The sequence below is a fragment of the Camellia sinensis genome, chromosome 5 (assembly GCF_055761805.1).
Source record: "Camellia sinensis isolate YWXY chromosome 5, ASM5576180v1, whole genome shotgun sequence".
Lineage (NCBI taxonomy): Eukaryota > Viridiplantae > Streptophyta > Magnoliopsida > Ericales > Theaceae > Camellia > Camellia sinensis.
In genome coordinates this window covers 26110769-26138259 of record NC_138965.1, presented here as the reverse complement: position 1 = coordinate 26138259, position 27491 = coordinate 26110769, and the positions used below count along the sequence as shown (strand labels likewise).

General features: G+C 31.7%; 3 protein-coding genes across 4 annotated transcripts in view; 2 read left to right on the top strand and 1 right to left on the bottom strand.

Moving 5' to 3' along the window:
• Positions 1-794, top strand: part of LOC114297414 (homeobox protein knotted-1-like 1) — a 36394-nt gene extending 35600 nt beyond the window's left edge. For both annotated transcript variants that reach the window (XM_082868434.1, XM_082868435.1), the window contains exon 7: positions 495-794. The gene's annotated coding sequence lies outside the window, so the exon portion shown is untranslated. The remainder of the gene's footprint in view (positions 1-494) is intronic.
• Positions 795-6522: 5728 nt separating this feature from the next.
• LOC145791284 (uncharacterized) lies at positions 6523-8907 on the top strand. The gene is made up of 6 exons (XM_082871627.1): positions 6523-6747; positions 6806-7377; positions 7502-7634; positions 7770-7913; positions 8013-8408; positions 8710-8907. The coding sequence occupies exons 1-6, from the start codon at positions 6523-6525 to the stop codon at positions 8905-8907; spliced, it is 1668 nt and encodes a 555-aa protein (XP_082727753.1).
• A 5391-nt stretch (positions 8908-14298) lies between these two features.
• Positions 14299-15845, bottom strand: LOC114297104 (nicotianamine synthase). The gene has a single exon (XM_028241468.2). It carries the CDS (start codon positions 15441-15443, stop codon positions 14487-14489), a length of 957 nt encoding a protein of 318 aa, XP_028097269.2. The 5' UTR covers positions 15444-15845; the 3' UTR covers positions 14299-14486.
• Positions 15846-27491: the final 11646 nt, after the last annotated feature.

Genomic DNA, 27491 nt, shown 5'->3' with positions numbered 1-27491 from the left:
TTGATACTTGGGTTTTAAGAAATGTGGGTTAGGCTTTTCAATTTGGTATCAAGGCTTGATTGGGCCTTTGATTGGTGTGCCGTTTGTCTGGCTACTGTTCGGCTACTATATATTGTGGTCCAGGAGGGTATGTTGGAATGTGTCCCACATCGCTTGGAGTTGCCTTATCTGTGCTGGTTGTAAGACTTCAGTTTTCTCTCCTTAATACTTGGGTTTTAAGAAGTGTGGGTTGAGCTTTTCAATTGTTATTAGTGATATGCCATCATAAAAAGTATACAATTTATGGAAGTATACAAGTGTTGGTTAGTAGTTGTGGCAAATATTATTCTTCCACTGGAAAGTGTTTGCAACTTCCATAGAGCCTTGTCTTCTAGATGTACTATTGTGTGAATCGCTTGTAATTTTCCTTCAAGGTGCATGCATCAGTAAATTTTTCTTTTTGTTGATATAAATTAAAATGTAGTGAGATTAAACTACGCTTGGCTGTGATGCAGGAAATCATATACACCTGGGTTTAGCATGCTCCAACACTGGATGATGGGATCTATACTTGAAAAACAAGATCTTGTGCTGCAATAGAAGGTCAGTTATCATGGGCTGAGAAATCTTTAGAGTATGCAGAAGAAACACAAGCAATTAAGTTTTTAGGCATGAGCAAGTATTGTATGATCACTAAAGATTTGTTATTTATGCCCATGGATGTATATAAAATGTTCTCTTTGTATTGCTGGTCTGGTAAACATTTTGAACTGCGGACATAAGAATTGAGCAATGATGATTGTTCCCTTTGGACACTCTCTTGGTGCCCAGTGACTATTTTGGGGAATACTGGTACAATACTGATTCTGTTAAAAAGACTCAAATGAAATTACTCAATAATCATGTAAAAAAACAGTTCAGCATTCAAGAGTATGGAAAATTGATGTAGAATATTTATAGAAACCCAAGAAGAATTGAAGGGTAAAATGTAATTTTGATGGACGAGCTTGGAATTGTTTCAAATTTGGTAATTTGATTAAAAACGGTCTAGAGAGTCATTTCTTTGTTCTTTTCATTTATGAAAACTTCTCTTTAGGCATTATCTTTATTTAGGAATTTTCATTTCTAGTTTAGTTTGTTTTTGGGATGTTTCTAAGACTTTCTAGTATTTAATTTTTGGCTCAACTCAAAATTGCTGATTGTTTTTTAGTTCCCCTTTATTATTTTTTCATGTTTAGCAAGGATTCAAACCTAGTTTAGTGGTTTCCTTTATTTGGTTAATACAGTTTTTCATTAACAATATTATAATTTTTCTTTTGTGAGGATTTCTCTTTTCTGGTGTATTCAGTACTCTTGGATATTGATGATGGCGGTGGTGTCCATTCTGTGTTTTTCTTCCTAATTTTTTTAGAAGAACAAGAATATCTATAACCGCTATTGTATAGTTGCAATCATCTTTACTTGATGGCTGCCATGACACAGGTAAGTGGCTAGACTGTACGATGAGACTAGTCTCAATGGTTTCTCCAGGTAAAGATGTGGGCTTGACTTAAGAATTTCTTGTCCTATACATGCATATTATACAAGTCAATGAGCTATTTTTCTAGTTGACAGTCTAAATCTTTGAGTTGGTCCATATCACAATTTCAAAATACAAGTAGAGAATGTTCTTTTAAGACTCTGGAACTTGAAGATGCAAGGTAGCTTGTAGGAAAATGATCTGACGGACATAACAAATAACAATGATAACTTTCCTCGGACTTCGTTGATTATCAAAAGAAGAATAGTAAGAACAACGGTGTCAAAAGCCTTGTTGATTCTTGTTAAAACAAAGAACAATTGACAAGTGGAATAGCAAAATGACACTGTAAATAGATTGCCGATATGCTGTATGTCTGTTGATGAGAGAGCATCATGATCGGATTATAAAATGAACTTGTGAATTGTCTAAACTGGGCTCTTTATAGGTTCCGCAATAGCAGTTCATTCATAATTTCCTTACACTGATTAGAACATATATTTTACCCAAAATTCCCATACTCTCCTCTTCAAACCACACCATAGATAAGAGATGAAACCCTCCCCTAGGTTTATGAACGCCTCTTTATCTCTCCCACTTTGCATGGGCAGCAGTAGCTGAAAAGGATCCTCCCTAGCATTTTTTACATTTTAGTCATTATCCGGTAGTTGATCTAAAGATCACAATTTAGCAGTTAGTCTACAATTTAACTAGTCATTGTCACTAGTTATGGCCTTGGGATCAACTACTAGATGACTTTGCATGAGGAAAGTGGTGGAGAGGATTCAGATACGGCAACATCACAAGGCCTAAAGCAAAATCTCATTAGGAGGTTTTTATGAACTTTTGTGCTTTTATTTTTGGGAAATTACCATTCAGTGGTGTAATTTTTAATAGTTATTACAAATTCAAGTAAAATTTAATAATGTTCACTTTTTTTTTTTGGACATACTGCCCTGGTATTTGCCCTTTCTTTTTTTTTTTTTATTGTTTCCATTCTTGTAAATAAAATTTTAGATTTTCTCATCGACTTTTACTATTGGAGTTTAATTTAAGGCTAAATTATAAATACATTTTTTGAGATTTGATTAAAATACGAATCATTTCCTGTGATTTTAGAAATTATATTCCACTTCTTGATGTTTTTAATTTCATAACAAATCGTTTCTTTTATTAATAAATTAAGTCTATTAACAGTTTTTAATGATGTTAGAAATATGTTTTAATTAATAATTTAGGTAATTTTATTATTGTATAGGAGAGCAATTATGAATTTAATCTTTTTAATTAATTTTTTTAAATAAAAAATACTAACAAGAAAGTATTTGTAATTTTTTAAACTATAAAGAGCAATTTGTAATTTAAACAAATTTCAGGAGACGTATATGTAATTTATACTTAATTTAATTTAACTAAACATATAGTTTGAGAGGTAATATTTGTTAGACAACTCAATACAGTTTATTTGTTTTAAAAAAAATAAAGCTCAATGACATTTGGTTGGAATTTTAGTTTATAACTTATTTGACTTGTTTTTAGCCTAATTAGCTTTTAAAAAAGTGAGATTTTTTGGTTGGAATTTTAGTTCATAACTTATTTGACTTTTTTGTTTTTATTATTATTCCCGATGCATCCAAAAAAAAAAAAAAAAAAACTTATTTGACTTTTTATACTATTTAGCTTTTTTTAAAAAAAGAAGAGATTTTCCCAATTTATAATTTGTAAACTAAGAAAAATAAATAAAAATTCCAGCTTATTTATTTATTTATTTTTTGTTTTGAACAGAGAATTTCCAGCCTATTTGAAACCATTAAAAACGTATGGACAAAAACCATTAAATAAGCTTTTGATAAGAAATGTGTTTTCAATAACTATGTTTGAAGTATTTGAAAATGAAATTTCTTTTATTTTGGGATCTTTAGGCGACAAAATTTTTTTTGGTTGTTCACAAAAAATAGTAGGCGAAATTATTTGTCTGTGGGAAGCTGGGAACATTATAACATATATACAAAAATATTTATAATTTTAATTATTAATATTGATAGAGTCTACCATCAATTTGTAATTATTTTTCAATATTTCTATTGAACTTATTGTCCAATATTTACGTTGAACTGAAATTTCCTTTAAATAATATATGTTTTTTGGGTCTTAAATAAAGAGAATTAGAAGTCGTCGGAATTTTGAAATTGGGGCTAGGTACGTGGATTTGGTGGATTTATATATTGTAGTAATGATTTTTTTTAATTTAAAATAATTATAAATTTGCATTCTCATTTTATAGTCATTAGATATGTAATAAAAAAACTTCATTATATACGTAGAATGGGATCAAAGTCCTATTACAATATGTACTAATATTCCATGTGACATAACAAAACATGCAAATTATAACATCAATTTTCTAGATTATATTTATGTTGGGGGTACATATTTAAATGTTACATATGAATATGAAATAATTATTTAGGTCGTGTGATTCATATAACTAGAACTTTTATGTGGTCTATAAAAAAAGACATGGCAGGGATGATTCATGTAAACTAAAGAAAATTAGAAAAATATTAATATATTTAAGTAAAATTGTGTTGATCTGATTCCATACGTAGAAATGTTACATGGAAGGAGATCTGATTTGATATGTAAAAACACCCATTAGAAGGATAGTTTTAAATTTTAGTCCCGTTTGGGATGTTTATTTGGGTTAAAATAGTTATATAAGATAAAGTAGACTATTTTAGTTAAATAAAACAAAATGTCACATTCAACTTATAGTCATTTCATTTTTTCTCTCACAAAAATCAAAAAAAGTCAAAAAGTTCATATCAAACGAAACTTTTTAGTCTCTGGTCAAAATAACCAAAAAGTTAACCCACATTCCAAACGAATGTTTTTGCTATCCCTAGCAAATTTGATATAGGATTCGTTTGGGATATGGATTGACTTTTTAGTTTTTTGATTTATTTTTGACAATTTTAATCTGGAGCTAAAAAGTCTCTTTTGGAATAGGCTTTTTTGATTTTTGTGAGAGAGAAAATAAAATGATTATAATTTAGATATAACACTTTATCTTATTGAGTTAAAAAATATATTTTGTTGACTATTTTAGTTAAAAAGTCTCGTTTTAACTTATGTCAAACGAAAGCATAAGAATCAAAAGTGTGTTTTGTTACTTTCCTTGGCCCTTTGAATTTTTTCAAGCCACCCAAAAAATTTTATGATTACGAAACTTGGTGGCTAGCCAGTGTTAACCAAGGTTCAAAGAAGTAAAGATGAGAAGGTAAGAAGCAAATACGAAGGTAAGCAATTGCTTCACTGAAAACTAAAACGAATAAAAAATGTGAAGCGTGTTCGCCATGGAACAAAACAAATGAAAAATATGCTTGGTCATGTCCAAAACATGACACAACAATATGAAAAAGTTGGATTATTTCCAAAAGATGGAAGGAGCAACATAAATATTGGTTATCGCCAAAATATGATAGCAATAACAACATAAATGATTAAGATGACGGAAGCAGCAACCACTTGAAAAATGAAAACAGGTTTGTCGAAGGATACCAAAAAGTTGAAAACAAAGAATGGGGACTGACTACCTACCTAATGAAAAAGGGTAGCAGACCATTGAAGAAATTTACGAGATATGGAAACGGTGGTATTATTTTTACTCTTATACTTTGTCACGTTTTTCAAAGACACCCTAGACTATTGCTATTTTTACGCGTACTCCTATATTATTTGAATTTTTTTTAATTTTACCCCTGCCGTCTATTTTCGTCAAGGAAGTGGACGGAATGGGTGATGTGGCCCCCTATACTTTCACATGAAGGGAAAATTAAACGACTTGTTTGAGCATAATCAAGTTACATACATTAGGGTTGCTTAAAACTCTCCAAATCACAATTAGGGCTTTTAATTTTCTCGCAAAATTCCAAAATCAAAGCTGAGAGTGAACAACGACTATGAAATCTCGTTCAAATCAAAGGTTGATCGATGGGTTGAATGCTAAGAGAGAAGAATAACGGTGAAGGAAGACAAACATCTGTATATGGTATGTATGCTTTTTTGTTTTTTTAATGTTTTTTTAAGTTATTTTTTGTTGTTGTTGAAAATCGCATGTGTTTGATGTTAATATTATTTTAGAATGGTAAAATCTTTGTTTATTTGTATGTGACATGGATTTGTTAATGAAATTTGTTTATGTTTGTTTCGGTTTGAACAGTTTTACTTTAAAAAAATCTTTTTTTATGTTTGTTTGAAATTGATGAACACATATGAAATCTTTGTTTTTTTAGTTATTTGTATTTTACATAGATGACTACTTGTTTATTATTTATCTCTACTATAATGCAATAGGATTTTATCATTGTGAGTTTCATTGAATAGTAGTGTTAATAACACATTTCCAATACAAAATGCAAAAGATGGATCTGGGTATTTTACAATCAAAATGCATCATGGAGGTGTGGTGAGGTATATTCCACAGAGGGTTTACAGTGGTGGTATGGTAAGTCATTTTGACTTTTGTCATTCAGATCAAATTTTCATTGCAGAGTTGTGTTGCATGGCTAAGGAATTAAGACATAGGCCAAGTAATAACTATTACAGTAAGGTTAGTGGTTATGGTGGGATGGAGTTATTAAAATCTGATGCTGATGTATTGATGTTGGACACATATGTGGATGAAAACAAAGTAATAGATGTTTATATAGGACACAATTTGGATGATTATGTAAGTAGACAAAGTAGTCAAGTAGTCAAGTAGGCTCAAGTGTAGAAACAAGTAAGGGTAAGGGGTTAATGCCTGATGTTGAATTGGAGGTAGATGAAGATAGTGATGCCTATGATCCTGACCAGTCAGACTCATCCTTTGATGAGTTTGAAACTATAATGACAGTGACTATGAGCAAGGTGATGATGATGCTTTATATGATAAACATGTTCACAAAGATGTGGAATTTGGTGGTTTAGGAAGCAGTAAGGATGCTATGGGTGATGTGGCTGACAATAATGACCTCTAAAGCATGGATAACTCATCTGATGAACTAAGAAGCCTTCATAGCTCCTCTGATAAAGATAGTCATTGCACTAGGATTAAGTACCATGTTTTCAGTGAGAGTGACATGTATAATCCTATATTCCAACTTGGCATGGAGTTCAAAACAAATGTGTTGTTTAGAGATGCTGTGAAGGAGTGTGCTATTAAGTGGAGAAGACAAATCACATTTACTAAGAGTGACAAACAGAGGGTTAGGGGTAGAGTGCAAACCTGGTTGTCCTTGGGTTTGCTATGCTTCTTTTATGAAGGGTGAAGGGGTGTTTAGGATCAAAACTTTTGTAAATGAACCCACATATAATAGAACATTTGATGTGCCACATGTGAGTAGTAGATGGATTGTCAATAGGTATTGGAAAATGATTAGGTTAAACTCTACCTGGCCAATTAAGTCATTGGCAGACACCATTACAACAGAGCATAATGTCAAAGTTGACCTGCAGAAAGTGAGAAGGGCAAAAATTGAGGCTCTCACAATGATTGAGGGTACTGCATCTGAACAATTTGCAATGCTTTGGGGTTATGTAGAAGAGATTAGAAGTGGTAATTCAGGAACAACAATTTTCATGAAGGTGAAAGAAGTTCCAAAAATTCATGGAGAGGATGAGCAAATGTCCAAGTTTAAGAGATTGTATTTGTGTTGGAATTCATTAAAGAAGAGTTTCCAAAATGCTTGTAGGCCAGTCATTGGAGTGGATGGTTGTCATTTGAAGGGGCCACATGGTGGAGTGTTGTTGAGTGCAGTGGGGATAGATGCAAATAATTGTGTATTCCCATTTGCTTATGCCATTGTTAAGAAGGAGAAGAAGAAAACATGGTTATGGTTTCTGAATTTGTTGGGGGCAAGACTTGAATATTGTGAATTCTCATTGTTATACTTTCATGAGTGACAAACAAAAGGGCCTTATTGATGCAGTGGCTGAGCTTTTTCCAAATGCCTCACATAGGTTCTGTGTAAGGCATTTGTATAACAATTTCAAGGGTCAATTTAAGGGTAGGGTATTGAAGGATTTGTTATGGAAGGAAACCAGGGCAACCATTGTTGGTGTAGTCACTAAAGTTATGGAAGAAATGAAGGAGGTTAATGAAGAAGCATACAATTGGTTGGCTAGAAGAGCACCAATCCATTGAAGTGGGAGTCACTTCCACAGTTTCCCCAAGTGTGACATTTTGTTGAATAATCTTTGTGAGTGTTTCAACGCAAGCATATTGCAGGCTAGGGATCAACCTATGCTGTCCATGTTAGGGAAGATAAGAGTTCTGTTGATGGAAACAATTCAAAAAAGAAATGAAGCAATGAAAAAGTACAACAGAAGTGATATATGTCCTAAGATTCAGAAGATTTTGGAAAAGGTCAAGGTGAGTGCAGCTGGATGGATTCCTAGATGGAATGGGGGTTCCTAATATGAAATTGTTGGCCCATATGGTGAGCAATATAAGGTGGACTTGAAAAAATAGACTTGTGGATGTAGGAAATGGGATATGTCAGGCCTTCCTTGTGTCCATGTTATGGCTGCTGCAAACTATATGAGTGAAGAACCAGAAAAGTATGTGCATCATTACTATAAAGTTGAAACCTACCTGAGGATTTATGAGAACATGTTGACTCCAATCAATAGTAGACAAATGTGGCTAACAAGTCAATATGGTAAAATGCTACTACCTGATGTGAAGCAGAGAGTTGGGAGGCCAAGATTGAAAAAGAGGAAGGACACAGATGTCCCAATTGATGCAATTGATTCAAGTAAGCTGGGAAGAAGGGGAACTCAAATGACATGCAAGAATTGTGGCAAGTTGGGACACAACAAAAGGACATGCAAAGTCAAAGGCCAATTCACTTACCTGAAAGACCCTGTGAGTTCCAGTCAAGTAATTCATATATATATATATATATATTATGGATTTTGTTAACTTACACGTTGCTAACTTTTGTTTTTTAGTTTTTATAGTGCCAGCATGAAGGAAGCCAATGTCAGGCCTAGACTGAAGGGAGCCAAACTCAAAGTCAGGTAAAAGGAAGCCTGGTTGGGAGTCAAGTTACAGAAGCAACTCAAGTTAGGAAGAAGAACTGGTTGTAAGTTTTGCAAAGGCCCTATTTGTTAATTTACAGATGTCTTCCTTGCATATGTCCTAATAATGGTGATGGCTATTGCAGGTAACAAGGAGAAAGGTTATGAGAACAAGTGACTCAACTCCATTGCATGCAAGTCAGGATGTGCAAGGGTCTGCAGTAACTTCCAATACTAACATTTCTGTGCAAGCTCAAATGAGAGGGAGAAGAACAGTGGTGTACAATGCTAGTGCTGTCAAATCTGTTGTGGGTCAAACCAAGAATGCAACTGACACAAAGTAATGGATGTAAAGAACTACTGTTTTTATTTTATTTCATTATTATTATAATGTTGGAGAAGGTTTTTGCCACTTTTGTTCATGAAATACAATGTAATGGATGTAAATGTTTTTGCTACTTTTGTTCATATTCCATAACCTTCATAGTGGTGGGGGCTTTTTGTACATTTGAAGCCTGGTTTTTGTATTAGCTGCCCCTTTCTTAGTATATGTTTTGAACAACATGAATGGCAAGTGTGTAACTGATCAACGTTTGAATAATAATTTACTGTTGATTTGCTGCTGTTTCCAAGTCATGATGTTCATTAGTTATGTTCCCAATTGTTGATATTCATTGTTCATTGGTAATGTTCATTGTTCATTGAATTTAGAGTGACAATTATGGTCACAGATTGTGTACCTACTTCTATATGTTTCCTTTGTCTATGTCAGAGTCACCAAACACAAAATAATGGAGACAAATTAATAAGTCACCAAGCACACAATTTTCATCTCAAAAACATATTTTCTATTAACAACACTTCATCCATTGCATATGATTCATAAACAAGATACAAACTCCATTTATTCTTACACTACCATACAACTTCAAACTTTACATTACAAACCATATTCCTACAACCAACCATGACAAAACCAAGCAAATCCATAGTTTCCTCTCTCTTCGAGTCCTTCTCTTCTATTATGCTTCCATTTTATTCAACTTCTTCAACAGCCCAGGAATGATCTGCACTGCCCGATCGCACATGGGTGGGCCTATCCAGGTAAAGTGATTACAACCACTGTTAAGGCAACTAAGAAATCTCCTTCCAGGATTTGTGTCGGTCCATGCTGTGTGTATCAGCCTTCTTCTTCCACAAACATTGCAAAACATCTCGTCTACACCATTTGCGTTCCATCTACCTTAATTTCTTGAGCTTCGATTGTTCCTTATTTTTTCGCTCCAATTGATTGCATTGATGCTCTGTTTTTTTCTTTTATTTACAGTCGTCTCTATTTTTATAGGTTGAAAGGAATACAAGGGTAGGTTAGATTTTGGGGGGGAAAACCTTAATTCTCCCTCCATGTGAAAGTATAAGGGGCCACATCACCCATTCCATCCACTTCCTTGACAGAAATAGACGGCAGGAGTAAAATTGAAAGGAATTCACATAGTATAGGGGTACGCATGAAACTAACAGTAGTCTGGGGGTGTCTTTGAAAAACATGACAAAGTATAGGGGTAAAAATGAAATAATCTCTAATTAGTGTACTAACTGATATACCAACACTAGTTATGATATTATTATTGACCTCACTCATTAATCACATTACAAATATCAAAAATTTCTTAAATTATGCTACATTGTCAATTAATACACTAATTAGTATATTAATTGGTACATATAGCATTATTCATATAGAAATGGACGATGAGGTAAAAAGAGAGTTGTGAATTTAAGGATAAGTGTTGAAAAAATTAATCCACAATTTTCTAGATTATGGTAATGCTATAGCATTACCCTTATATTTATGTTGGATTATACATTCAATTATAGGAAGATACATAAATGTATTTAATGGGTTGCATAAGAATATGAAAAGGTTATCTAGGGATGTGATTCATGTAACTAGAGAACTTCCAAGATAAGTAATGATAGGGGTCTTAAATATTTTATTAATATTTTTACTAAATATCTCACATGGGTGTAAGATTTACATGCAACTCACATAGTGTGGGTCCTACACTCATGTGAGACACTTGGTAAAATATTTAGGATTCCTAGCATTTTCTCTTCTAAGATAGTGTACATAAAGAAATTCTCTCTAGTCTAAATCAGACTGAAGAGTGTTATTGAACTTCCGTGGATTCATTACGAAATTTACATCAATAATCTGAACCGTTCAATATGTAGGGATTGTCGTGTACTTTATGCCTATAAAATATCATATTGATCGAATATCGATACCCACTTGATCAGATCACATTTGTGTTAACGGTAAGTATAATTTTTAAAATAAATTTCAGATACAAATGTATTATGATCAAGTTGCTATGTATATCCGATCAACGTGATTTTTTATGGGAATGAATTATTTGACAAACCCTACATATTCAGCGATTCAGATCATTAATGTGGGCTCCATGATGGGCCCACGAAGACCCAACAACACCTTTCAGTTGCGAAATCTAACTGAAGAGAATCTTCTCCCTATAAAGAACATAGTAGAGTGATTTATGTAAATTAAAAAATTAAAATTAAAAATGAGTGTTGCTATTAGTGCCCATTAATTATTTTAGACCTCTCATTTTTTAGCTCTTTTTTTTATTACAATAATAACCTCAAATGAAATTACTAAAAGGGAAATCAATAATTTTGGGACACCTCATTTTATAATTAAACTCACACATCTACTACATCATGAGTTAGGATTTATAAGAGTATCCAACTTCATCACCACTCATCCATCTTTCCCAAATCTCACATTCAAAACATACCCATCCTTAAAACCTTAAAAATTGTTTGGCGACAATATTTATGCGGTAACAGTGGCAATCATTTGATTACTTACACTACTCTAGCAATAACAATGAGTGCAAGTTTTTTCGGCAACTACAACTCTATGAGACAAGAGGAGTACAACAATAAAAACTCAAGGAAGGTTCATAACTTTAATAGTGTTCTTAGGTCAGAGAAGATTGGCCTTGTAAGAGTAAGTTTCTTGAAAAAAATGACAAAAATAATAAAAATTGTTCGTCATTTTTTTGAAATTGAACTCCCGAACATATAACCAAAATTCGGGAATATAGGCCGAACATAGTTCATTTGTTTGGGAACAGATGACTAAAACTTGTGGAGATCATAGAACCCACAAAAGGAAAATTTTGAATCAATAACAAAAAATCTTACATTTATTTTCTTAAGTTATGAACAAGTATGTGGAGATGAAATAGTAATTCAACTTCGTGAGTTTTGTTAGGGTTTTTGGGAGAGAGACTTTTTGAGATGTGGGGGTTTGCATTCAATTGAATGACTGAAATGTTTTCACAAAGATAATTTTGATATTTAAAAAAAAAATTAAGGATTTTAAAATTTATAAGTGAAGATTTAAAGAAATAGAGACTCTAAATAATTGATGGGATACTAATAATATCAATCTTAAAAATATAGACATGATTGAGTGAGATTGTATAAAAGATCATATCAGAGGAGTTTTATACGGCTCTCATAACCATATATCTGTATGCACAAACTCACTAATAACGTTTAAAAGAATTTTGTTTCAAAATGTAAACGTTTGTTATAAGCCAGAAGCAAAGGGGATTCCAATTTATGATTCCACCATTGACAAAGCAAAATCTCATGATGCGTATCTTTACTACACTTGCAACATTTCAGTACAACATATACCCAACCTAATGACTTAGGGATCACTCAGTAACTGTACAAATACCTAGTCGACTTTTCTCTCTATGTAATAATGCAACAAACTGTTTATCATTCTGTAGAATGAACCATAACTTTGCCATATAATTTGTTCAATTAATAGCATCTAAACATTTATTGAAGCTTATGAGAAATATTCTTCATTAACCAATTAGGCCTAACCCAGTTGGCCACCATACTTTCCTTAGGGCTTAGTCTCAAGGAGGTTATGGGTTCAATTTTTCTTAGGGGGATTGAGGAGATTCTCTCTCATAGGCCGATAAAAAACTAACATTTGCAGATAAAAAAAAATGAGAAATATTCTTCATTCATTAAGAGATTGAATCTTGAGTTTTTAGACAGGGGAAAGAATCAAAATTTGTGAATCCAAATTTAAGGCCTGCCCTAATTGTATCCTTGCAGTGAATTATTGTTGAAATTTTCAATTCCCTTCGATCTTACTAGCGAAAAGAACGCAACTTGGGAAGAACGTTTGACAGCAACAACCATAATAATTTAGTTTTAGTGATTTTACGTTACAGTTGTACATAGCTTCCAGATTCATCAGGAGGATGAATTGGCTCTAACAAATTCATTTGACTGTTTTAGAGAGAGAGAGAGAGAGAGAGAGAGAGAGAGAGAAGTTGGTTACTGATTAAAGCCAAATGAATGTATCTAGAAATATTGTCTCGTGCTAACAACTCAATATATGACAAAAACTAACAGAACCACAAACCGCGTGCTAGAAATATTGTCTCATGCTAACAATTCAATATATGACAAAAACTAACAGAACCACAGACCGAGTGCTAGATGATGACTATTTACCATACTCATGACTCACAATAATTCTTTGTAGAATTCTACCCGAAAATTCTTTTTTAAAACGAAAAGCAAAGTCTTTTTCTTGGTTTGATTTGTAATTCATCTCATCATATCTTTCTTTTTTTCAACTCCACTAGATAAGATTTTTCTTTATTGTGTATACGAAATTAAACATAGAAGGATTGAAAAAGAGAAGATGAGAAAAGGCATGATATCAGCTAATTTGTTAGATCAAAACAAGTGAAAAGTAGACATTTTCGCCTCATCAAAGCCAAAACAAAACTGTGCAAGAGGCTACACTTCTGTGAGCAGCAAATTTCTTAGGCCTGTGTGAGCTCTTGTATAAGTATTAGCTAAGAAAACTACCAAAATAAGCTAGAAAACAATGTAGCAATAGCATATGATGTAAAGGAACCTCTAATGTTGTGTTTGATTGATGGATTTACGTAGAGATTTGAAAAGAAAAATTGAAAATGTAAGTGAAATGTGAATGAAATATAACTCATCTTTCACACACTTCTTTTCTTTTTCTTTTTTCTTTTTTCCAAATCCCTATTCAAATCTATGATCCAAACATAACCTAAGAGCTTAGTCTTCAAGAAAATTAATCTAAAATAGCATGGATGAGTAAATTTTTACAGTACTTCTACTATGCCCAAAAAATGTACCCGTACCATAAACGGCCTCATTAGTGTGTGGATCCCATCATTATTATTTAACTTCTTTATATTTTTCCTCTTTCAATAGTGAAGCAGGAATTACACGCTAATATAATTGCTTTCTAGTAAAATTAATTGTACACGTTTTATTTACCCAAAAAAAGGGTACACATTTCGGGCACACAAAATTAGGCCAAGTTTGGGTATTTCCAAAAAAGCTAAAAAGTCAAAAAGTTAGTCAAAAAGTTAAAAAGTTAACACTATTCATCAAAAGTCAACAATTACGGCTGCACAACTCCCAATTCAAATTTTTCCCTACAAATCAATTTTTACAATTTTTTATTACACATTTTTCAATAAAAAGTCAAACAGTTAACCCAAACATCCATATTTTCATCCTCAATTTTTTAGTCCAAAAAAACAAAAAGTACACTTTTTTAGTCTTCCCAAACTTGGTCTTACTCTTGAATATATATATAGCTAAAGATTAACTAGAAGACGTAATTTGGAACACAAGTTGAAGGGTTATTTTTATTTCTTGGAATTTCAAATAAAGACACAACAGGGAAAATACATATATATTGCTAGAAGATGAAAGAGTTAGACATGCACAAAGGTTCAAAACCAATAAATGGATCCAATTTCCATATGGTGCATCATAGATTTGTAGCTTAGAGAGGGAGAGGGGTTTTTCATGAGAGATGCTCCTCAATAGCCAATTCCTCAATCATGTTGAGCTGGTTGAGGGAACTAAAGGCTTGGATATGATCACCACATTTGCAAGGCAGTATAAGATTGCCAAGCCCTTGATCAAGTGAGTGCATAGGCATTGGAAACTTCCTAGCAATCACAACAGAATTGATAACCTCATCAGTAGGGTGAAACACAGAAAGAACCTCAAACCCTCGAAGATCACAACGATCAACCACCGGATAAAGAAAAGCCCTAGCACCATGAGCACTCCTCAGCATAAAAATCGCTCCGGGAGCCATGTACTTAGCCAAATGATCTATGACTCGAACTTTTTCCTTCTTGTCCATACCCACCAAAGCGGCCAAGAAAACGACATCGTAGTCTTTCAACTCGCACGTAACTTCCATTACATCGGTCGTGTGGAAAAACATTCGTTTAGACAAGTCAGGATCGGACGAAACTAGGCGAGAGGCCATTGAATTGGCGGAAGGGTCGATGTCGTAGTTGTGGAAAGTGGTGGTGGTGAGGTGGTTAGTGGCTAGGACTATTGAAGTGAGGGGGAGGGGCCCGGACCCCACGAAGGCGACACGGTTGGGGACTTTGGTGTGGTGTTGGGAGAGGATAGTGAACTCAAGGTGGCTTAGTTTGATGTAGTTGGCAAAGTAAGGGAAGATATTGAGATGGTCAAGAGGGTTGTCAAATGATCCCAAGATGGTTGAAAAATGGCTCTCTAAGAGTCCCTCAGCTTCACCACATAGTCTTATGAGCTTTGACCTAAGTTCTTGAACTCTTTTGCAAAGCTTGGTTACATCAATAGGATTTGGTGGCATACACATGAGGACTAGTTGGGTGAAGAGCATGTTGACATCTTTGGATGGTTTGAGGCTTTCAAGCCTTGAGATTTTCTCATACATCTCACAGATTTTCTTGACTAGAAGCTCATCTTGGCAACCCATGTCGACACTATGAGGTTATTTTTCGGGGGAAACAAACACGGGGAAAAATTAATATTGAGATCACACAACTCTCTAGCCTTGCATAAGGTCTTTATTTATGGGCAATTGTGTGGGGTCCACATAAGAGGGGGAAGGCAGGGGTGAAGCATGCTGCCATTATTTCACTGGGACTTTGTTTCTTTGTTATATATTGTTGAAAAAAAGTAATTCAAAATTTTTTAGAATATTAATGTTGGGGGTATATTATCTATATAAGATACATGGATGCAATTAATAAGGTACATAATCTTTTAGAATATTTTAATGTTGGGAATATAACATCTATATAAGATACGTGGATATGTTAAGAATGTACATAGAAATATAAAATGATTTTTAGAGACGCGAAATACATGTATCTAGAATATTTTATATAGTCTGATATAAAAGATAGACGTGAGATACACGTATCTAGAATATTCAATATAGTTTGATATAAAAGACATGGCCCGATGATTTTTGTAAATGAGACAAAGTTAAATTGAGGGGGAAGATTAATAATATAGAAATATTCTTTTTGATTGTGTTCTAAATTCATATTGAAAGAGATATGCAGGGCTCCTACATATCTACATGTCCATGCATAGACACACTTACTAATACAATTTTTATATTAATAATTTTTAGGTTAAAGATGAATTGCTTAAAGAAAAGCTTGGAAACTAACCGCAACAATTAGAAAATAATGTTGGGCATGTTTTGAGAAAATTGTGAATTAAGGAGGGGTGTTGAAAAAGTATGAATGAATTAGTTGGTATTAGAAATGTTAGAAAAAGTGAACGAAAAGATTAATAAGAAGGGAAAAGTACAAAGGCACTTTTGGATTCCACGGGTAGCCTCATCTAGAAAGGCCCTTATTGAAAAATAAAGGAAATCTTATATTCATAACAACAGTGCTAGGGACCCCAGCACCCCCACCTCCGCGTAGGGTACAGCAAGTGGAAAATAAAAAAATAAAAAAAAATTATTGACCAATCAAAAAATAGTGGGGTGGTGGAGGTCACCCCCACTGGGGTCTAAGGTATTTTACTATTCATAATTTTCTAGAATATTAATGTTAGGTGGTTCATTATCTATATAGGATACATGGATGTAGTTAGTCATGAGAATATAAAGTGGCTTTTAGGGGTGTGAGATACATATATATATATATATATATATATATATATAGAATATTCAATATAGGGTGGGCATCGGGTTATTAGCCCGTTTGGTTGGGCCTTATTTTTTCAAGATTTGAAAATATTATTTTAATTTATAAGGTTGGGTTGTAACAATATTTTCGGTCCGATATATTAATGGATTGGACTTGAAATTTATACTTTCAATCCAGCCCGACTAGCTATTAAATTAATTAATTAATTATAATATACTAATATATATATATATATATATATATTTGAGATCTAAACTTTGTCTTTATTAATTTTATTGAAACTCGCATTTGTGGTGATATTTGATTGAATTTATACACAAAATCTTTCAATTTATAATGTTGTTAACATATTTATTTAAAAAATATAACGTGTGATTGAATTTAATTATAAAATGTTTTAAACAAAAAAAAAAATTAACATATAGCTCGATGGATGGACTTGAGATTTATAATTATTGTTTGGGATGGGTTTGGGCAAATCTAGCGGCCTGATGTTAGGGTCAAACCAAGTGTGGACAGACACAAAATCTTTTATTATGTAGTGTCGATTTAGCCTGGCCTGGTCCGACGAATGTCCACCCCTAATCATGTATACAGGAAATGGTAGAGTGGTTACTGTAAATGGGGTAAAGTTAAGTTAAAGAGGGATATTAATAATATAAAAATAGTTTGATTGTATTCTAAAATCATATTGAAGGAGCTCTGTAACACGTTTACTAAAGCAATCTTTATGTTATGTTTTTACTGCCCCAACACTACTCTCTTCTTAATTACATCACCTCTACATGATAACAAACTATAAGCACAATCCATTTGAGGATGCAATAATGTTAGATAGTGTGGATCATGATAAGTCTTGAAAACTAATTACTCAACCATAGATCTAACTAGCATCACTAAGTAGTTCCAAAATTTGGAGTAAGAATATTTTTAGTATTTTGCACTTGTGACTTGATCAAATTTATATCTATATGTAGTTAAGAGGAGCAATTATCTTTATATGTGTCATGTAACCCTTCTAATCGTAACGGAATCGCAATGATTGTAGATGTATCCCTAATTTTAAAGTGAATTATGTAAATCTTGAACTCTTTATATAAGTGCATGTGATTTATCATTCTTATACATTTATTTCCTCTAATTTCTTTATCTCACCAAGATCTTGATGAAGTCATATATTCATAACAGCATATTCGCATTGTTTAATGAATTTTTGGTGTATGTATGATGCTCTTACAAATGCACAAGCACGAACACCAAACAACATTAATCATGCTAAAGAAAAGTTCAAAAAAAAAAGAAATTTGAATAGATACTAGATATAATGGTGATATATTCTGTGGCATTTGGTTGGCTCTATTTGTCGATGATACTACCATCTACCATTGCACCCAAAAAATATACATGAAAAAATGCACATCTCAAGATTATTTGGTCATATAAAACAAAAATTTATATATATAACAATAAGAAAGAATCACCATAAATAGAAAGATACATAAGGAGAGAGACATCAGTTGACATATGATCAATGGTAAAAAAAATATATATTAATTTATTTAATTTAATCGAACATATAATCTTTCGATACAACTTGAATAACCAAAAAAAAAAAAAAAAATCATAAATCTGACTTCACTCAATTTGTAGTTTGATTTAATTTTGTTAGTCAACTCCCATTAAAGTGATTTATGAAGTTAGATTCTCCCACATCTTATGCTTTCACACTCTCCTCATTGACACAATCCCAATCTTTTATGTGGTTGCATTCAAGAGCACACAATCATGAATTAAATAACCCCAAAAATTGGATGGTTAATCTTGATTGACTGTTCTTCATTGATTGGCATAATTTGGTTCACACTAGCCTTGACAATTTAATATGATCTAATATGAGGTCTGCTTGTCCTATCCTCCTTAATAATATTTCCACATCTAATTAAACATCAATCACCTGATAGATTTTTTTTTTTCTTTTTCTTTTTTTTTTTTTTTGGGGATCTGAATCACCTGATAGATTGATCAGAGTTTACTTTTAGCTTAACTTTTTCATGAAGCCATTCTATTTTGTACCCTTGTATGTTTGTTATTCAAACCCCCCCCCCCCCCCCCCCCCAAAAAAAAAAAAGAAAAAAAAAAAAAAAAAAAAAAAACCTTGCGTGTTTGATTGTCATGAATTTCTTTTATTCTTGTCCCCACCAATTGAGGACTTCAATTGTGTGTCCCTGTCTGTTTGAGAAAGAATAGAAACACACAAGTAAAAGGAGAATTTACCATTAGACAGTAGTTTTAGAAATTTATTATAGATTTATGAAAAAATTTGTAATTTTAATTATTAATACTTGTAAACTTTATTATTTGTTTGTAGTTATTTTTCAAAAGGGTCCTTTTTTGATAAATTATCTTTTTAAGTGTTTTATTCAATCATACTTATTTGTAGTTTATTATAGTCTTTTTAAGTGTTTGATAAATCATCTTTTCAACAATGATAGAGACCTTTTTTTAGGGACCCTACAACTCCCAAAATAATCCACACCACTCATGATGTGGGCCCCCGGCATACATGAGTGGGTCCCACACATACATGAGTGGTGTGGATCACTTTGGAGTTGTGGGGTTCTCAAAAAAGAGAGTCTCACTCATTTTCCTTCTTTATGAATATTTCATTAGGTCCTGTTTAATGTAATATGACCAAATCACCCTTCTAATTTTTTTGCACATATTTTCATTTTAAAACTAATACACAATAAAAAATAACACTAGTCTCTCATTCTAAGAAAAAAAATCTCTACCTCATTCTAAGGGGAAAATATCTCCTCTCATTCTACGGAAAAAAATCTTAATTTATAAACTTTTAACTTTTAACTTTTTTATAATGCGAAAATTTTTAAAATAATGCAACAAAAATTGAACGAAAATCAAAATAAATGTGAATGTTCACAATAAATAACAAACGTACAATTAACTTTCGAAAAAATAAAACACATATTAAAATACAATACAAATGTTCACAATAAAAAAACAAACATATAACTAAACTTTCAAAAAAACAAACTTATACTAAAATACAATGTGAATGTTCACAGTTTACAATTAATACACAACTAGCCTTAAAAAAATAAACTCATATCAATGTGAACATTTACATTGCAACGTGAAAACATAAAACAAAATTGAAAAAAAAGAAAAATCGACTATTTTGATTGTTTAATGATAACAAAATTAATTGTGTAACTAACAAGCATAGTAACAAAAACAATAAACATACAACCAACTTTCCAAAAACAAAACTCATACCAAAATATAATGTGAATGTTCACAATTTACAATTAACATACAACTAGTCTTAAAAAAATAAACTCATACCAATGTGAACATTTACACTGCAACGTGAAAATATAAAACAAAATTGAAAAAAGTAAAAATCAACTATTTCGATTGTTCGATTGTTCAATTGTAACAAAAATGATTGTTCAACCAACAAGTATGATAACAAAAATAATAAACATACAACAAACTTTCGAATTTTTTTTTAAAAAAAAAAAACTCATACCAAAATATAATACGAATGTTCACATACAATTAATATACAACTAGCCTTAAAAAAACTAAATTCATATCAATGTGAACATTTACACTGCAACATGAAAACATGAAAGAAAATTGATAGGAAAAAAAAATCGACTATTCCGATTGTTTAATGGTAATAAAAAATAATTATTTAAACAAAAAGTATAGTAACAAACAATATATAAAAAATCATCAAATAATATATAAAAAAATCATCAAATAGTTCATATATATTGAGGCACTTTTTTAGAAAAATTTGTATATAATCAACGCCGATATAATACTGGTAAATAAACTATACAATACCGGTAGCTACACAAATCGATGAAAAAACCTACGGTGTATGTATAATAATGGCAAAAAAATTATTGTCATCGATGGTTTACCATCATCTCTGTTACAAGGCTATCATCTCTATTATCGATTTACAATTTACCTTCTCTTCCAATGTTTTTCCTTGGCAAGACCTTAATGCAAAATAATGGTGAAGGAAGATCTTTAATGCAAGTCTATCATCTCTATTACAAATCGATGAAAAAACCTACGGTGTATGTTTAATAATGGCAAAAAAATTATTGTCATCGATGGTTTACCATCATCTCTGTTACAAGGCTATCATCTCTATTATCGATTTACAATTTACCTTCTCTTCCAATGTTTTTCCTTGGCAAGACCTTAATGCAAAATAATAGTGAAGGAAGATCTTTAATGCAAGTCTATCATCTCTATTATTAATCTACAATTTACCTTCTTGTCCAAATGTTCTTCCATAACAAAATCTTAATGCAAAATAATGGTAAAGAAAGATTCTTGATTAAGTGAATCCCTCACGTTGAGATAAAGAAAATACTAAAAATAATAATTTTTCATATTGTATGTATAATATTTTATATATACCACAAATAAAATATATCTAATAATTGATATTCTCTCTACTAGATATATGGTATAATATATATTATAATAATAATAATAAAAGTCTATACCGGTAAAATAGTCTACATAATAATTCTTGTTAGGTTTTATTTTTGGCAATTCCATTTGACAAAACTCCTTTCAGTTGTACTTGTATTCGCTCTTTTTATTTCAGTGAGGCTATGGGTTTTTAAATGCGAATCCAACTCAAATTGTGCTTTGCAGAGAAGTTTGTAGTGCTAATTCTTTCATGATTGTCACTTCGCTAACTATGACGGGGATCAAGCTACCCGGTCAGCTCGCGAGGGTCCAGGGGACAGCACTCCAGAAGTTTGATCGCCTGCAAAAATACTAGGAGATGTTTTTTCCTGCTCGAGCGAAATTTCCTACACTCGAACATCGGTCCGCTCGAGCGGCCATTCCGGCGCTCGAGTAGAGATCGCAGAACAGATTGCTATAAATATGTTCTTTAGTCATATTTTAGGGTCACGCTTCCAAATCTTCTTCTTGGATATTAGGGTTATATCTGAGGCTATTTTGCTAGTTTTCTTTGATGTTTGATTGAGGTTAAACTCATGTTCTTATAAGCACACATCAAAAAGGTTGTTTGATTTTTCTTGGAGAGTATTCTTCTTCGATAGAAACCGAAAATTCAAGCACAGAGTAATCAAAGGAGTTTGATGCTGTGTGTAGTCGTTTATTCGACAATAGATGTTGTGGATTCAACAATAAGTTAATCAATTCCGAATGAAGGTTGTGTATTCTATGCAAAAGGGAGAGTTGTTCTTCAGTGGATTTTGGAGAATTCGAGCCTAAAGCTTTGGTGGATTCTGGAGTGACTCATCGTCGTGATTCGACATTGGCGTTGTGGATTCAATGTTGGGCAAGACAATTCCGAGGTGAAGATGGGGTTGGAAGAGGCACATAAGGGTTGGTTCAATTGGGCATGGATTCGCTAAGTAATTGAGAATATACCTGGGTAATTCCTTTATGTCTTTTTAGTGAATTATTTTATGGCTTTTGCCTATGGTTTTTTATCACAATCGGAGGCGCTTCAATTGTGATTTTTTCACGTAAAATCATTGTGTTAATTTGTCTTTGATTGTTTGATTGGGATTGCTATTTACTGGTTAAAATTGATACATAATCACATATCAATATTTAGGAGATTTCTAGATTTTTCAATTAGTATCAGAGCAGGTCGTTCTATTTTTTAAAAAAAATCTATTAGAGCGAGATCTTGTTTGATTTGTGATAATGAATTCAATTCGTGAGGGAAATTCTATGGTTCGACCACCTCTACTTGACGGATCCAATTATTCTTTTTGGAATGCTCGGATTAGATCATTTTTAAAATTTATTGATGAAAAAGTTTGGTAATCTGTCATGTATGGGTGGACCGAACTGATGATTACCGTTGATAGAGTAACTTTTCCCAAACCAATTGATAAGTGCAACACAATTGATTACCAAAACAGTAGCTGGAATAGTAAAGCTATCAATTCTCTCTTTTGCGTTGTCACACCTGAAGAGTTTAGTCGTATTTGCAATTGTGAAGTCACAAAAGAGACTTGGGATATCTTACAAACTATATGTTCTTAAAATTTTCAAGTCGCATCTATTCATGTTTTCTATCTCATGCTTCAAGATAATCTTGTCATATGTCTATTACTTTTTCATATACTTTTGTGGCACTAATAGTTGTTTTGGAGATTGTGGCATTGATAGTTTTTTGCAGATCTTGACCTTGAGAAACAAGTTTGCTTTTGTTGGCTATAATAGGTTTGAGTGATTAGGATTTTATTTGTTAGGTGTCACGCCATCGCCAAAGGGGGAGATTGTTAGGTTTTATTCTTCGCAATCCCGTTTGACAAAATTCCTTTCAGTTATACTTGTATTCACTCTTTTTATTTCAGTGAGGCTATGAGTTTTTAAATGCGAATTCAACCCGAATTGTGCCTTGCAGAGAAGTTTGTGGTGCTAATTCTTTTATAATTGCCACTTCGCTGACTATGATAAGGATTAAGCTGCCTGGTCAGCTCACCGGGGTCCAGAGGGTAGTGCTACGGCGGGGTTGAAGGGCAGCGCCCCCGAAGCAAAATGCAAAAATACATTTGAAGTTGCTTGTGCGCTCGAGTGGACATTCCCCCGCTCGAGTGGAGAATCCTTGGCTCCAAAAGTTTCATCGCCTGCAAAAATACTAAAAGATGTTTTTTTCCACTCGTGCGAAATTTCCTATGCTCGAGTGTCGGTTTGCTCGAGCGGCCATTCCAGCGCTCTAGCAGAGATCGCAGAACATATTGCTATAAATATGTGTTTCAGTCAAATTTTAGAGTTATGCTTCCAGATTTTCTTCTTGGATATTAGGGTTTATATTTGGGGCTATTTTGCTAGTTTTCTTTGATATGTGATTGAGTATTCAACTCGTGGTTTAAGAAGTATACATCAAAGGATTGTTTGTTTATTCTATACAAAAGAGAGAGTTGTTTTTTAGTGGATTCTGGAGAATTCGAGTCTGAAGCTATGGTGGATTCTGGAGTGGTTCATCGTCGTGATTCGACATCGGCATTATGAATTCAACGTTGGGCAAGACAATTCCGAGGTGAAGACAGGGCTGGAAGAGGCACATAGAGGTTGGGTCAATTGGGCGTAGATTCGCTAGGTAATTGAGAGTATATCTGCGTAATTCTTTTATATCTTTTCAGTGCATTGTTTTATGGCTTTTACCGGTGATTTTTTATCACAATTGGAGGTGCTCCAATTGTGGTTTTTTCACTTAAAATCATTGTGTTGATTTGTCTTTAATTGTTTGATTGTGATTGTTATTTATTAGTTAAAATTGATACATAATCACAAATCAATATCTAGGGGATTTCTAAATTTTTCAACCTAATATGAAAAAAAAATGACCTATTAAAATATAAGTCTAAATATATAAGTCTTGATGGAATATTAAAAAAATTATAAACTTATTGAGCAATAAATTTATAAAATAAGATATATAAATAAATTTACAGTGAATCGAAACTTTTTCAAAATAAAATTATACAAATTTAGAACACTGACACTTTAATGGAGGTGTCTCGTGTGAGACACAGAACTCTAGAAATAATCTTAAAAATATATCTAAAACTTTTTTAACCTGTTTTAATAAATAAAGAATGCTTTATAGATACTTTTTGAATACTTTCATGACATTTTCTGAACTCACTAAATACGATTTATGTGGTGAATTTTTTTTTAATAATAATATTTTATATTTTTTGAAATGCAACTTATGCACACTCTACATTTTGAAATATTCATGAGAAGAACATATCATATATATTCAATGTTTAATATTAATAATTGTTTTGCATTATTTATAATTCAATTTTCACATGAATAAAATATATTGATGTGTAAATTTTGAATTATGTAACTTTTAAATTTTAATTAGTGTTATATATTTTTTTATTATCTTTTAATAAACTTTCATATATTTGAAATATATTAAAGTTTAAAAAAATTTAACGCATCGTATCTTATAATTTTTTTAAAAATTATCTTATCTGCATATTCATATCATTGCATATCCATGTCATTTATCTGTATTTATGCTGGTTAGATATAGCCACTCTCAAAAACATCAATTTTCATGCCCTTGTTAGGGAATTTGATCAAGATGACAGACAAATTTTCACATGCACATGCTTTGTGATCTCTTACACTTCATTGACAAAGACTTATTTGTCCAATGTGATTTATTTTTTTGAATCCCATTATTGCCGTCTATCATATTCATATATCAAATTAAAAAGGTCAATATCATAAAGGTAACATCAAAGGGAAATGTGGTTTCACTTCTTAAATTCTTGAGGGCGGAAAAAAAAAAGTTACTCCCTTCAGTCTATAATCTGAATTGGACTTGTGAAACTCACCATGAGTCCTATTTCATAATTCAAACCGTTTATTTTATTTGGACTTGTGAAACTCACCATGAGTCCTATTTCATAAATCAAACATATTTATTTGGACTTGTGAAACTCACCATGAGTCCTATTTCATAATTCAAACCGTTTATTTTATCAGACATTTTATTTATTTTATCAACACAAAAAATTAGATCGATTCTATAATCGTAATATATTTGATTTACCGTGTTTGTCACAAATAAATAACGGGTTTATTTTTAAAAATACAATTATTTTCTACTTTTTTTTTTATGACAAATACGATAAATTGAATAGATTACGATTATCGGATTGACTTAATTTTTTGTGTGAATGAAATGTATGCAGTGCTCAACAAAATAAACGATTTGGATCATCAAAAACAGGATACGAGCTCAAATAGAACCCTCCAATTCAAATTATGGATAGGTGGAAATCCACCTCCAAAAAATACCCTACTCTTTCAATGTTGCTCCTTAGCTGTTTAAGGCCTCGTTTAGGAATATTTTTTAAAAAATTCAAAAAACATCTTTATCATCAGTTGAAAAAATTTAATATTGTATCAACTTTTTCACTTACATAAAAGTAATTGATCATTGTAATTTTCCAAATACATTATTAGCTTTTTTAGCTCTCTAAAAAAATTAAAAAATCAAAAAAATATTAAAAAAGTCAATCCCAAACAAGACATAAATCTTTTATTGTTACTTTTATCATCGAGGATTCTATATTTATTTCTATTTTAATCCTCTCTATTTTATACATAAAATACAAGTCTCCATTTCATTTGATGAGGTTGCAACACATCACAGTCTATGAATTTCAAAAATTCTTAACTGTTTTTTAATTTAAGTTTGGGAGATTTGATTTTCTGAGTCATTAATTATGAAATAGAAACCTCTATTGTATTTATAAAGGAAATCTTGATCCCTTTATTTTTGATAATTTTTAATATTTGTATACGAAATCGTGGTATGCGATCAAGGTGTTGCTGAGGGTATAGTATGGAGATTTAAGACATTCATTGTACTTATCAATGAAGTGACTAGCCAAACAAGGATTAGGATCTTCTATTAGGATCTTTTATAATTCTTTCTTGTTGCGGTAATTCAAAAGCCTAAATTTAAAGTAGAAACAAAACAATAATGTAGTTTTGAAATTAGTAATTTAAAATGAAAGAAATTAGAAAGTCTTCTTTTAATTACTTGTATCTTAATTAGTTTTTAAGATATTCTTGAATTCCAAGTCTTATTATTTTAGACATTTGATCTGTTAAATCCTAATTATCATATTTAAGATATTTTATGGACAAATTTTACCCTTACAATTTTTTTTTTGAACCCTTAGCAACTTGGTGACGCAAATATTCACATTAAATAAATTTGACAATGTTAATGTTCATATTGACAATGTGAATGTTCACATCGATAGTGTGAATATTTACATCATGGAATATTCACACTATCAATGTGAATATTAATGCACATTTTACCCTATTATTGTTAGGGATATTTTAGTAAATATGTTACTCCTAAGATTTATTAAAACATTAGAAAATAATGTATACTAAGTAAAATATAAAATAAGTGAAAAAGAATTTATAAATAAATGTCCCTCAGTTTAATGATATTTTAAATTTAAATTACTAAATTATGTCTTTCGCTAACATGTTTTACCAAAAGAGAGTACACGGGCAAACTCCGCCAATGAAAGGTGAAGTGGAGAAGTCATATATTATTAAATTATGATGTTCCAATAGTGTTGTAATTGGTAGAAATGGTGAGACTTGCGAATTTATACTGAGAGATCAGAAAATATGAGGAAACATGATGAATTGTGATTGATGAGGAACATGACAAAATATGAGGAAACATGATGAATTGTGATTGATGAGAAACATGACCGCGCCCCTGGATCAATCAATAATTTTTAGAGGACTTACATGTAGGTTTTAATAGATGAATTTATTGTCAAATAATGGCATTTTCATTAAACACTATTAAAAAAAGTTATTGATTGTTAATTTTTAGCAACAGTTTAAAAATTGTCACAAAAATTTCACAAATTATAAGTTTTAGCGACAATTTTAAAAAAAAAATGTCACTAATTTTTAAATTTTAGCGACAGTTTAAAAAATTCATCACAGAAAACGTCACTAATTGAAAGTTTTAACGACAATTTATAAAAATCGTGATAAAAAAAATTATTAATTGTTAATTTTTCGCAAAATATGTAAAAAAAATTATTATAAAAAATTATTTTTAATGACAATTTTAATAAAATTTATTTTTAATAAGACTCGATAATAATTAAATTCAACTGTAACAATTTATTGATAATTTACCCATAATTTTTCGATGAAGTGGGCCTTAAGGTTGCAATGAAGATCTATCATTGGGTCCAATCAAAGAGCAACGAAAATGATATTTTTTTTTG